Below are 13864 nucleotides of genomic sequence, written 5' to 3'. Positions count from 1 at the left end.
ATCTATAAATATTTCAAAGTGTGGGTACCATTAATTCCTTCTGGGGGGGCTGTCAGCTCTAAGTTGGAAGCTTTTCCTACTTACAGGAGTTTCTGAATAGTGACTGTTCAAGGGCACTACAAAACTCAAACCACATCTCCAGATACCAGAAAGAAGCTGATGCAGCCCAGTGCACTTAAGGACAGTTACTTTTGAAGTCTCAAGGGCTTTGACTGGGCTTTCCCTATACTATTTAAATATTATGGGTAATAAGAGGTCTCTTAGGGACTTTGATTTTGTATTATCCCTAAATTATTTAAATAACTTCCAATAACTTATATATTCTGTTTTCCAAGTACTAAAACTGTTAACTTAAAAATTAAATATTAGCACCCTTTCCTATCAACATAAACAGACATTTTTCCATTCTGCTATTTGGGTTTTTTTGAGGAATAGGGGACAAGCAGCTTCCTGTATATTGTTAAATGGGATCCCACCTGGGGACTTCTTCCACCAGTTCTGACTTTCCCTTGCATAATAATCCATAGTTTTTGCAGCCTTTTCTGACCTCTGATGTTCAGCAACTGAGTTAAGGCCAACCTCCTTTTCACCCCTCCTGTTGTCTGACTTACCCTACCAGCTCAACCTGAAGATCTTAATTTTTGGACCAGAACCTTTTTAAGCTTTTTGAATTTTGTATTTCCCTTTAAAAATGGCCACTACCACAATCACACTCCTCCAAGTTTTTAATAAGCAATACATTATTCATAGGATGAGTGGGGATTAATTGTGCAGCACAGATGTAAACTCTGGTAAATCAAGGAAGTCAATTGTGAAAATTAAGACCCTTTTATCCAATCTGACACCAAAGCTTCATGTACAGACAGCAAGATAAACTACACTACAGTTCCCTGAACAACTGCCCTGGGTTTTTCTCTGACAATGAATTTCAGATGCCTACAACAAAACTGTCAGTTGACAGAAGATCTTTTATAAGTAATCCCATAGCACTGAACAGGTGCTGGCTGCAAGCCAACAATTCATTCATATTCCTGAATATCACTTAAGTGGTTTGGTGCTGGTGCAGTAAGTGGTTTGGTGGTAAGTGCAGTAAGTGGGTTTTTCCACTAGCTGGACATAGAACAATAGCCTGTGATTCATCTTCTCATTAAACAAATCAGATTCAAGTGCAACACATACCACCTGAACCATTTTTGAAATTTGGGCCTTTAACTGTATTAACTGGACACATGCAGTCAAGTCACAATAATCAAGTGTCCCCAATACAAGTGCTGAAAAATTTCTGCTTTTATTGAAATGGCTGAGTAGGCTGAAGGTGTCAGTCTATTTTGTTTGCCTGGAGACCACAGAGCAGGATCTCAGCTCAGGAGTGCTCAGTGCCAGCCACTCTGGGAGCTCTCACTGACACAGCACCTGGGAGAGATGAGCAAAGTCACCGAGTCCTCCTGTGGGACAACCCTTCAGTGACATCTCTGCCCTCCTCCCCCTTGGGAAACAAGGCTAGAATTGCCATTAAAAAAGCTGGACAGATCTCCTTCTTGCTCAGGCAAGGAGAGACACTGTTGAATGACATGAGTAAAAGACTTCTCTCCCCTACAGAACTAAAGATGAACAGTGTTTTACTGACACAAAAAACCCCTGTAAGATATGAAAAGCTGGGAAACACAGCCTTTTTTCTGTGTTTCATCTTCACAGCTATAAAGATGTTGTCTTAATATTTACTTCTGTATCTTGTTATTTGATGTTTTTGTTTGAGCATGTGACCAAAACCATTCAAAGCTCTCCAGCTTTCTGCCACTTACTGGTATGGGAAACAATCAATCCTTTGGTTCTTAGTGTTCCCATGTTTGTAGATACCTGCTCCAAGATATTGCCAATGTTCTTTACCATCTTTTTTAGCAATTGTTTTCACACATATACATCTTGCTGTACAGACAGCTTATTTCACATCTTTTAAAATATCTGTCATATTACAAAAAAATCCTTAAGCAGCAATCCCCAGTTCAATAGACTCTGGATTTTTAAATAAAATAGAGAATTTTTTGCAGTTGGTGACAACTGCAATTCTGTTTGTCTATGTTACTAGGGCTCACAAATCTTTTTGTTCTCCTCTTTGAAACAGGTATTTTAAAGAGAGAACTAAAGAAATAATTCAGAGAAAACAATTATTAACTGGTTATTAAACCTCAAATTTTGTTCCTGAAAGCAATCAATTATTACAAAATAGAAGATACCAGACCAGAGACAAAAACAAAATACAGGAGCTACACAAGCTGGGCATTACTGTTTTCAATTCTACAGTGCAAAGTAATTGATGAAAACTGTGAACAGAACTGAATTCAACATTTGGTATGACATTTCATCCTACAGAATTGAATTTCTATTAGGTTTGTTTTTGTTTTTTTTATTTAGAATTCACCATCAACAGCATATTTACTAACCTTATATACTAGTCTTTTATGCAGTATTACATCAAAAGCCTTCCTGAAGTCCAGGCAGATTAAGTCTACTGCTTCACCCCTCTCAGCTCTCACTGTCATCTCCTCAAAAGAAGTTAATCAAATTTGTTAAGCATCATCTCCTCTGCATAAATCCATGCTAATAAATCAGTTCATCCCTGATTCTATAATGCCTTTCAGTACAGAAGTCAGATTCAAATAATGACCAGTTTGCTTTTTTTAATACAGAATACAATGTTATTTTCTCTTTCCAGAGAAGTGCTTAAACTCTTTGTTACCTTTTCAAGACATTACTGCTCAGAATTAAGCAATGTGGCAATTATTGCATTGATAATGAACTAAGATACTTGCTGTTACTGCTTTTCAACCCCGTTCTGCTTCCTTCCTTCGTGTAAATAGTTATTTCCCATGGCATCTCAGAACAGGAGAGTCAGACTGTTAACTGTACAAATCCAAAGTGGACAACAAAACTTTGGAATTTAACAGACACTGTTATACACAGAGGCAAAACTGTTAGTGGAAAGAAACAACCCAAGTCTACTTGAAGCCAGCACAGATGACACAAATTGAGTTACCAGCTGAAAAATGTGTTCTTCTTATTGAACCAGATCTAAAGCAATGAATCTCAAAAGTTCAACTTTTGAGTATATTATTGCTTCAATGTTAGTTTGACCTCCAGTGAGGATGCTTTTCTGTACAGCATAATGACTTCCTGCATACAAAATAGATGCACTAAAGCAAGGAGCCATTTATTTGCCGACTTGATTCCAAAAGATACCATGAAATTATCGATGTATTATACTGTACCAATTAAAATACACCTTCTGTGACAAAACCCAAACCCTGAGTGAAGAGAGATCAACAATGATCTTCCAAACAAAACTAGAGATTCTAGAGGCTTCCTCAGAAGTGTCTGATCCTTAAAGCAGGAACATGCTTCACAGCTGTTCAAGCTTGTAAGAAATATTATAAAGGACAGAATTATTTAGTACTTTTGCCTAATATTCTTGTGGTACTTTTCAGGACATTTACTAACTAACTCCTTAGTGAAGAAGCTCAGCCTTGTGCTTGCCCTTATCCTTCACATGCAAAGTGAAAACTTTAACTGCCTTTCCCTCCTGCAATACTCAAGGAATAGCTACATTTTCTTCCATACAGAATTCAGAAGTAAATGCTAGAAATGCCAAACTAGTAATGTCTCCATTGTGTATTCCTGGATGATTAAGAACGTACTACAACTCCTACATTCATTCTCCTACTGCAACACTGAACACATAATTCTTTTTAATAAATATGCTTGATCAAACTACATCCCTTCCTTTCCCAAGTATCAACTCAAGTAAAAAAAGCTGACAGACTCTATTATCCAGATAATTTATTTTAAAAAAATAATTTACTAAGTTAAAAAAAAACAACAGGGAAAAATAAACTGTCAGATCATTTTCTGTCCACTACAGTCCTCTACCTCTTATTCATGTGAAACAGTTGCTCAAGCTCCATCTACTCTAGAACTTATCTTCATAAAACACTTGACTGCATAAACGGGAAATAAAGATGAAAACATGCAGTAACTGGGTAACTAACTAAAGTCTAACATTGACATTAAGAAGTTGAGAGGGAATATTCCACATGGAATAAAGGCCCTGTGCTCACAAACAGAAACCTATCTTAAAATGAACCATCAAAGCCCATTTCTCAGATTGAAGTTTGGGCTCTTAAAAAAATCAATAATGGAAGAATCATAATTTCATATACTCACATGAAAAATATTAAAACTGTCTTCATACACACCTACCAAAGATTACTTAGACCCCACAGGATTCTTAAAGTGAGTTTTATAAATGATTATAATTCATTAGAGATTAACTACATTGGGGAAACTCACTTGCTTCCTGCGGGCCAGTTCTTCTTCTTCCCGTCGTTTCCTCTCATCTTCCTGCTGCCTCCTAAGTAGCTCTTCTTGTTGCCTCCGAAGCTCCTCCTGCCTTTTCCTCTCCTCTTCCTCTCGTTTGGCCCTCATTTCCACTTCTCTCCTCTCTTGCTCTAGCTACAATTCACATAAAACTATACTCAGATGCAGGTAACGTATTCCTACACCATTTCTTAGGGCAACTCTGCTGACATTATAGTAACAGCTTAACAGATGAAGCCTCTGACAGATGCTCTCCCTTAATTGCAATTTTACCTATCAGCTGGCTGCCTACTGAGGTCAGATTCCTGAAACAGTCCAGAACACTTTTGGACAATTTCTGTTTGTAACAAACACCAGTTTTCCAGTCAGTCTTTCTACATCAGCTCCTCAAAATACCCTCTGACTTTAGAAGTGAGTAGTGAGTCGCTTCGCAGTCATCATAAAATAGTAATTTTCAGGAAATGTACAGGATGATAGAGGTTCAAACTCACAAAAAATTTAGTACTACAGTATATGTAGAATAACCACAGAAAATAGGACTCTCATGATTCTCCAAACCAGTCTGGGTGAAAATCACAAGGATTAGGAGCACAACTACCTGGTCTCAACTCAGGGTTTGGCCTGACAGCTCATGATGATCTCAGTTTAAAACAGGTGGCTAGTGAAGAGGTTTTAATCACAAATGTAGAAGACAAACACTATTTCAGAGGTCAGTAGTACCTCCACAGCAATGGTTTCCAAACAGCTGTCCACAAGGATTTCATAACTTGTTTTTATAACCCCTATTCTCTTTATGGTGTTTTCCATGAAAATCTAGTCAAAATCATCCATTGAAGAGCTCAGTCTTCCACTGGCTCAAGAATCACAATTACATTGCAGAAGAGCAATCCCAACTTCTTACAGTACAAAACAGTTTCTGACCTTTGCAGCCTTGGCCTTCTCGAGCTGCTGAAGTTGTTCTAGAGCTGGTCCCTGAGCTGCAGTATCAATGGGCAGATCCCAGACACTGCTTCCTTCCCAGACTGGACAGTGAAGAAAACAAACATTGACAAGCAAAAATAAGCACATGAACAAAACATAACTGAACAGGGAGAATCTTGTGTATGCTGTTACTATGTTTTAGGAACTAAAATCATGTTAACACTTTTGCTTTAGTCAGTAGAGGGCCACCTTATCCTCCTGGATAACAAGGCCAGTCTGTGACTGAAGGAAGGCTGGGGTTCCTATGAAATTCCAGAGAAGAACCAGCTATTCCAGCTCCTCCCATCAGAGCAGAACACCCTTAAATAGAACAATCCCTTCAGTCTAGACTTCCATAACCATTGGAAAAATTACCATATTCTTCGCCTCTCTCAAATGGAACTTCTACTGCCAGGCACAGTAGGCTGATCCAGTTAAACATCATGATGCAGAAATAATTTCCCTTTGTATCAAAAGGGGAGGGATCATCTCAAAGATGCTGGATCTTAACACATGGACTTTTCCCAAGAGCTGACCCAGGCTAAGCACCTTACCTGTAGGCTGTGAAGCTGACTGAAGTTCCCATATTGAGCCAGTGTCCGGCACTGACACAGACCTTGTGACAGGTGGCATCATGTTCTGTTCAGATATTCTGCAATACCAACAGGAAGAGTCAACACGCCACTTCCAGGGAGAGGAGTGCTCTCAACACGTATGAGATTCAGTAACTTGTAACATACTGCTTTCCTTCCACACCTCTATTCAAAACAAAAATATGATGTGGACAACAGTAGTTGCTTGCAGAGTTCTTGCTGATCTCACCCCTGCTGCTAAGTCAAGGGCTAAGCTACAGTTTTGCATTTGTTCCTTAGAGGCCAGTTTGAGGAACAAGCATCCAGTACTGCAGAATTGGCAAAGCTCCTCAGGGACCAGCACAACGTATCTGTCAGACAGGTACAATTCAAACTCCTCATTTCCATAAACACTGAGGCAAAGATTACATATATAATGAAGTACTCCATATTCTGAAACTGTTTCCTATTATTCTGAAACATACTTATATTCTCATTACTATCTTTAACACACATAATCCTAAAATATGAGAAAACTTAACTAGGACAGACAGCTGACACAATGTAATTATTGTTACATAGAAACTAGAGCACAGGAAGAACAGAATTCAGTTCAAGTCTGGGCTAGCTCACCTCATCTTCAGGGCCTGGAACTGTTGAAGGAGAATAGCGAGCTGCTGCTGCTGCTGGGATGAGAGGGCTGCCTTCTGCTGCTGAGCCAGCATCTGTGCATACTGTTGTCTTCAAAAGAGAAGCAGACGAATGGTATTTGTTCACTTATGCCCAAGTGGCAGACAGATTCATGCTCTGGGACTAATGCCCACTGACATGTATAATGTACATGCTAAATACCAGAGGAAACCACAGAACAGGAGCTTGGCAAGAATCAAAATACAAGAATATGAGCAGAACCAGACTTCTCTTCACCCTCAGCTATGTCACCTGGCTATTACTGCCTCATGCTTTTCTTGTAAGTTGTGCAACACTACTTCCTTTTTTGTCTAAATTCCATAATTTTAGCTCAAATTAGTCTGGCTTTGATCACTGCCCACCTGCAATCAGTCTCTTCCCCTGTATGTCAAGGCATTGCCTAGCACAGGAGCAGGCTCTTGCTTCATTCAATCATGAGCTAACAATCAGTATTGAAAAACAATAGTCATGACACATGCTTTCAGGATCCCCTGAAAAAGCAGCCTGACTGCTTTCTTTCCTTCAAGCTGTCAGGAGCTGGCCATAACTGAACAACTGACAAAATGGATTTCAAACTGCTTTGCCCAGCAGGACCTTTCACTGATCTTCAAAGAGCTGAGCAAGCAGACCAAAGGTAAGTTCCACCTTTTTCATCTCCAGATCCAAAGATGGGTAGCTTTCTCCTGACATCAAAACATCTGAAGGTCATTACTAGGACACCTGGGATTCAGACTGACCATAACCGCTACCTATAAAGCAAGTCTCACCAAAATCTATGTGTGATACTGGAAGGACTCTGAAAAGAGCCTGGGGCAGACACACTGCCCTAATCCTGTACAATATCAACATCTCCAGTGTTTGTGGAAGCAGCTATTGCTGTTGGAGGTGAAGCACTCCCAGCCCCACTGACTCCCTAGATGACTAAAAATGCAGAACAGAACACAGCCACTGGAAGATCTCTGGGACAAGAAGTCTTACTGTATTAGAAGATGCTGATACTGCAGGTGTTGCATTTGGATTAGAGCCAACTCTTGCTGTCTAGTCAGTCGCTCTTGGTCCAGCTCACCCTATGTTTAGAGATAAAACATTCTGTTTCAATAACATATATACTAAGAGCAGTAGATTGCAAATGCAAGCAATGTAGAAGTTGTATTTTGACCAGAAAAAAAATGAAAATAGAAAAAAACCTAGACCAAGATCAATATTTACAAAGCCTGTGAAATACACAGCACCTTTACATATGACAGTACCCAGCCTCCCAGCCACACCAAGCATTTCTAAATTACATCTCTATTCTACTCCTGCAAAAGTAATCTAACACCAAGTTCAGCTTTGGTGCTTGGAACACCTGCAATTCCAAGACAGAGTAGATGACACCTAAATTCAATTCCCACTTGTTAGAGGAATATTTCAATACTGTAACTGTCACATAATTACCAGATGTGGAAGTGGTGCTGGGCCTGGAGTGAAGGGAACCCTGCCCCACATTTTCATGATGTCTCCAAGTGGCTGGAAAGTCTCATCACAGGCTCTCTTCACCAACAGTGACATTGTGAAGTATCCAGCCTGGAACCACTCTGCCATCTCCTGATTACTGAACGGACCTAAAATCACATCAAGCAACACGTTGTGGGGAAAGGGAAGCAAGGCCAGGTTCAGCATGTTGGAAACAAGGAGCTGGCTATGGTCACACAGTGCCCAGCACCAGGCATTGCTGTCTGCCTCACCCACTCATGGGGACACTGCTCATCCAAGGCTGGAGTGTCCATGCACACCTGCACAGGGGCTACAGCACTGCCCACAGCCTCAGGAAAGGTGCATGATGGCTTTCACCTTGCCTTGGAGGGAGACAGGTCAGCTCTGGGGTGCTAGCCAAGCAGCCACCACAGTGTGGGGCTTGGTGGAACTAATCCCCCTGCTGTCCTCCAGAAGCACTTACTGCTTCAGGCTCACAGCAGCTCGATTCTAAACAAACCACCCTCCCTGACTATTCCACATCTTCAGGCTGATTTCAAGGTTTCTTATGGATTCTTTACAACTACTTGAGTGGTCACATTCCTTGTTTGTTTCCACTGTTATCTGGACATCTGAGTAACTAATGGCATGTGAAACAGGTTTTAGTCTAACCTAATTTACAGGAACATGAAGTGATGGCAAACCTCAGCCCCGATAAAGCACCGTTCCAGACATTCAGCCTGCTGAGCTCATGGGGGCAGTGATGGGTCAAAGATATTTTCAAAACCTAGCTCCAGAATGGTAAATTCCCTGTGCTGCTTTTGTAAAAAGAAGCACCAGCATCTGTTGGTGGTAATTCTGTGAAGAACTCTTGAACAATTCTGTGAAACAGAAGAGGAAGTGTAAATGGCACAGACCTACCCTGAATTTCTCCTTGTGGATCTTTGTAGTACCACTTCTGCATGGCTTCGTGAAACAGGGGCATAGAGGAACCCTTTGCTCTGTGCTCTTGGATTTTTGCTGCTAGTCTTTCATCATCAAGGGCACTGTCCTGCAGATATGCCACCATTTTTTCTGCTTGCTGGAAGAGACATCAAAACCAGCAAGAAATACAAGTGTTAGATGGGGGCTTAGAGATTTGGAAATGAGTGTACCAAACACAACCAACCTTGTGCTACCCAGTGCTCCAGAGTGTACCAGAAATGACAGGCAGCCCCAGGACAGGAGCGACTGCTCCACAAACCTGGAGCTCTGTCTACCACACCTGTCAGGCAGAATCCTGAACAAGCACAATTCACCGGCTACAAAAAGCTTTAGAGCAACTTGCCAAGGAGGTCCCATGCAGTACCACAGTGAAAAATAAAACAGGCATGGGAGCATGAGCACAAAGAAGGCTCTACACCTCAGCAGTCACTACAGTTTCATTAACACAGTGTTGTGATTAACTTGCAGGATTTTTGGTTGGGCTTTTGTTTGTTTGATGGTTTGTTTGTTTGGGGGTTTTAACAGACATACATAATTTCTCAAGGCAAATCATAATGCTACTTAACAGTGGTTATAAGCACTATGGTCTCTAGCTCTTTAAATGGGGTATAGCATAGAAAAATACAACAGTTTGAATTATTTGCACAAAAAAAAGAGAGAAGCAGCTTTCAGTATACATTGTGGAGTGTAAAGTTTTAGCTGCATTTCTGATTTTATGGGCTTCAAATATTTGCTGCATTCCACATTCCTCCAGTCTCATGACTGTCAACAACAAAGGAATTAGAGAAATTTTACCTGCTCTAGGTGTTTGAGGCCCTCTTCATCATCTGGATCAGTGGGAATGTTGCCCATGCCTGGAGCAGCTGTGACAGGTGTTTGAACTGGCCGCAGAGCAGGATTTGAATTGGAAACAGGAGGAGAAAGATGAGCAGAAGCAGCTGTGTCTGCAGAAATCTGTGGCAAAGGTTGAGCAAGAGAAGCCAAATCTAAAGAAAAATGTTTAAGTTAGTCCATTATCTTTAACATAAATGACAATCACTTTTAAGAACTTAATGCAAAGAATATTCAACAGCTCAAATTTAGCACCAAAGCAAAAGTATTTCCAGATCTTCCTGAATGTATTGCTAGAGTACAGGTACCCAGCCTAACTTCAAGGAACAGTTTAGTTCTATCAGGGCAGAACTCAGCACGTTTGAGCATATCCCATTTCCTGGCCACACGCATTTGTCCAGACTATTCTGTTGTACCACAGTGAGGCACATCCACAACTGGCTGATGTTTCTCTGGACTGCTTTTCAGTGTAAAGTACCAGTGCACTGCAAGCATCTGAAATGGCATATCCAACAAATCCTGTATTTATAGACCAGTTGGTGAATCTGGCTTTCCATCACCAGTCCTTGCCTCTTTTAAGGGGCAAGGATTATTCACAGTGAGTAATGGAAACTTACTAAATTTATCTGTCAGGTTTATTACCTTCCCCTCTGTTGGACATTTTGGCTGACAGTGTATTCTCCACTCGATTCTCTTTATCTTCTGTTTTTTCTGTTCTTTCTGGCACAGACTCTTCCTTCCTTTCAAAAAGGTTTGTCTGCAGCGGGTCTGGAGGCTGGGATTTCGGTGGGGTGTCTGACCTGGCAGCTGGAGATGATGCCTGAGCTGCTTCTTCCACTGCTTCTGTAACAAGGCACAGGTCTAAGTAACCGAGTTTACAGAAATTCTACACTGACAGTTGCAGGAGAAGTCCCCCCTACCTGCCACTATTCTCTCGGTTTTCTCCCCCTCCTTCTTGGTCTTTTCATGATCTTTGGCTTCTTCATTGTGGCTCCCTTCAGAATCAGACCTTTCCTCCCCTTCCTCCACAGGCCTGAAGTCCATCTCCTGCTCCTCTGGTATTGGCTCCTTCTGCACTTTCTGCAAAGTCAACGCAATCATCCATAACCCACCTGACATCACAGGACATTGGCACCGAGTCACCCAAGGGCCCAAAGCAGCTTTTCACCTTTAAAGACAGAAACGCTCCAGAGGAGTCAAAGGTGCCCATTTCCTCCTCTGCATCCTCCAAGCACCACTCAGGGAGACTGTCCCTGTCGTCGTCCATGCTGCCGCTGCCGCAGCGCACGCGGCGATAGCCCCGCTCGTCGTCTCGGTCCCGGAAATCAAACTCGAACCTCCGCCGTCGCTCCATGTGCTCCCGCCAGCCTGCGGAATGAGGGCCGTCTAAGGCAGGGAAAGGAGCTTTACCACACAGTCCTGGGGCACTGCTCGCACAACGGGGGAAGGACACTGACAGCAATTGAGAAAGCTGCTACAGGGTACAGCCCATCTATGCACAGGCAACTTCAAGGACAAGGCAAATAAGCAGAAGACTTTCAAATATTGTCTGCTGTATATCCTCACATTATAAACTGTGGAATAAGCATTAAAAACCACATAAGGCTAAAAAAGCTTGGCTACAAAATCTAGAAAAAGCACCAAAATAAGATAAGCAACATTAGTGCCAACTGGATTTACCAGCCATCATTGATTTAAGTCTTTTGTGGCACCTTTACTTGCATAAGATTTCATGTTTTTCTTCAGGGGCTCTGCAGAAGTTGCATCCTGAACAAAACGCCCATTTTTTGCCTCTTGCCCTCAGATATGCTTTTGTACATATACATGAAAAATGGAGTGATAACTGGTCAAATACCTTTGAAAGGACTGGTCAGTTTCTTGAATGGTCTTTTTAACCATGGAGTATGAAAACTTGGAAACATAAGAAATGGGAGAACATTCCCAATTCATGTAAAAACTTCATATTCAGAAGACACCATCATTCAGCCAAGCTTCAAAATCCCCTGAGTGTAATAATGCTATTTAAGCTGTAAAGAGCTGGCTGCTAAGGAAAACAAATTGGGAGCGAAAGGACTGTACACAGCTTTCCATGAAATACAAGCCATCTCTATCACAAAGGTGCAAAGAAAGATGAAGGCACCTTAGAGCTTTTCATGGTGGCTGCTCTTAACTGGATACAAAAATAAGTAAATTTTTTTTTTTTACTCCAACAATCTGTGTACCAGAATCAGTGCAGCCTCCCAGTATCAACTGTCTACCAAAAAACCCAAACCACAGTAAAGGGGAGAAACGTGGTCTGTTTCATGACTGATGAATGTTTCCACACTGACCTTAATACCCTAACTATTAATATTAGCCATGCAAAAATCCACCTTTGTCTCAAAAATCCAAGAAATGTAAAACAAACTCCTTCCAGAAAAATTCTCAACTTCAATCTTAAATTTTACCAAGGAAACACGAATGTTATCCTTTAACAAGGCCTTCACTATTCCCTATGTGCTTATTTGCAAATAATTCCACCAGATAACTTAACCTATGCTTCTAGTTATGCCTTGCAAAGCAAGTAGTATTAAACCATCAAATCAATCTTCTGAGGCAATCTTTTTGATGGTATTAAAGAAAGAGATTGAAGTGTGAGAGGTTGTTGACAACCAGACAGCATTTCTGATGGAGTCCCTGGACAGACAGCTCCTCATTACAAGCAGCCATGTCCATGTCAGGGCTCCCAGCAGGGGAGAGGAGCCTCTCTTTTTCCACAGCTCACATGCCAATACCAGGGGTGCAGCTCTTCATAGTGAGACCCAGAAATGTGGTTTTGAAGGTAAATTCTAAGCACTTTGTTAAAGCCCAACTATCTTCAAAGTTCAAATGAAGAACCATTTAGTCTGCTTGCAGAGATTTAGTCACACCACCTTTTACAGCCCCCACATTTTCAGAGCTATGTAGAGAGGCAAAAAGACATAGGTGTAGCAGACTCATGCCCTTGTTTCTTAGTAACAAAATGTGTTTGTAAAAGCTCAGTTAAATATAGGTCATAATTCAGGTCTGAAATATCAGGCTGCCAATCTTTTAAAACAAGCCAAGAGGAGAGATAAACCTGAATTCTTACCTGAAGTTTTTTAGCCAGCAGTTAGGACACAAACACAGCTTTAAGTTCAGCCCCATACTATCACGAGGCAGCAGTTACATGTTCAATATTTCAAGTGAAGAGACAATTTCAAGCTTAATTTACGCCTTGCAACTTATGGTGAAATTGTAGTTAAAAGATAGGACTACTGGCTGCTTCAGGAAATCCAAGAACACATTAGCCTTATTAATAGCTATTTCTCTCTTCAAAGTTATAATCTCTAACTCAGCAGTGAAATTTTCAATATATACTAAAGAATACTAAATGCTAAACAGAACACTTAAAGGAATAGCACACTTTTTTGAGTATATATTATATATAGACCTAGTTCTTACTTAGCTCAATTTTGGAGCAAGATTCTCTAATGTACCTTAGTTGCTTCATGATATTTAAGAAATGCAAGGAACAATGCAAAAAAATTCAATTCTAGTTGAATTACAGCACCTGATTCTGAAAGTGGAGTGAATCGAGATGAATTTGAAAAGCCTTTCAGACAAAGCAGCAACTAAAAAAATCTTTATATGAAAGTACAGCTTAAGGCCTCTCTCAAATGCTTCTCAGGAAAAAGACCAATTTGAAGAGCTATTTACGCAAAGACACAAAATTATATCAGAAATTCTTGTTAAGAAAAACTTATTCCTATTCCTTAAGGCTGATTTGGACCAAAACCATAAACATCTATAGATCAGTCACTAGTTTTGAGACCACAACAGGTATATGTATATGTTTCTGACAAAACAGACTTGGCCTTGTAAATTTAAAAGGCAATCATTGTAAGAATGCAAGAATTGTAACAACAGAGAGGGGGCTTTTAGACATTTATAATTTTAAAACATGGTTAAAAATTTAAAGGAAAAAAAAAAGGATTTTGAAG

General features: G+C 40.6%; 1 protein-coding gene across 11 annotated transcripts in view; it reads right to left on the bottom strand.

Annotated features, from left to right (window-relative positions):
• Window positions 1-13864, bottom strand: part of GIGYF2 (GRB10 interacting GYF protein 2) — a 74422-nt gene that overhangs the window by 9481 nt on the left and 51077 nt on the right. For 5 of the 11 annotated variants that reach the window (XM_071437390.1, XM_071437388.1, XM_071437389.1 and 2 more), the window contains 12 exons: window positions 11032-11249; window positions 10784-10943; window positions 10506-10706; window positions 9828-10018; window positions 8970-9129; window positions 8031-8197; window positions 7572-7660; window positions 6537-6644; window positions 5886-5983; window positions 5293-5393; window positions 4345-4506; window positions 2442-2543 (listed from right to left, as the gene is read on the bottom strand). In XM_071437390.1, coding sequence (XP_071293491.1) covers window positions 2442-2543; window positions 4345-4506; window positions 5293-5393; window positions 5886-5983; window positions 6537-6644; window positions 7572-7660; window positions 8031-8197; window positions 8970-9129; window positions 9828-10018; window positions 10506-10706; window positions 10784-10943; window positions 11032-11249 — 1757 coding nt within the window. The remainder of the gene's footprint in view (window positions 1-2441; window positions 2544-4344; window positions 4507-5292; window positions 5394-5885; window positions 5984-6536; window positions 6645-7571; window positions 7661-8030; window positions 8198-8969; window positions 9130-9827; window positions 10019-10505; window positions 10707-10783; window positions 10944-11031; window positions 11250-13864) is intronic. The other 6 variants (XM_071437391.1, XM_071437392.1, XM_071437393.1 and 3 more) reach the window with 6 other exon arrangements.

This window comes from Agelaius tricolor, unplaced genomic scaffold (assembly GCF_023055355.1).
Source record: "Agelaius tricolor isolate 1412-34295 unplaced genomic scaffold, bAgeTri1.0.p SCAF_12, whole genome shotgun sequence".
NCBI classification, from domain to species: domain Eukaryota; kingdom Metazoa; phylum Chordata; class Aves; order Passeriformes; family Icteridae; genus Agelaius; species Agelaius tricolor.
Note: the sequence above shows the minus strand (reverse complement) of the source record. Positions and strands in the feature narration are given on the sequence as shown.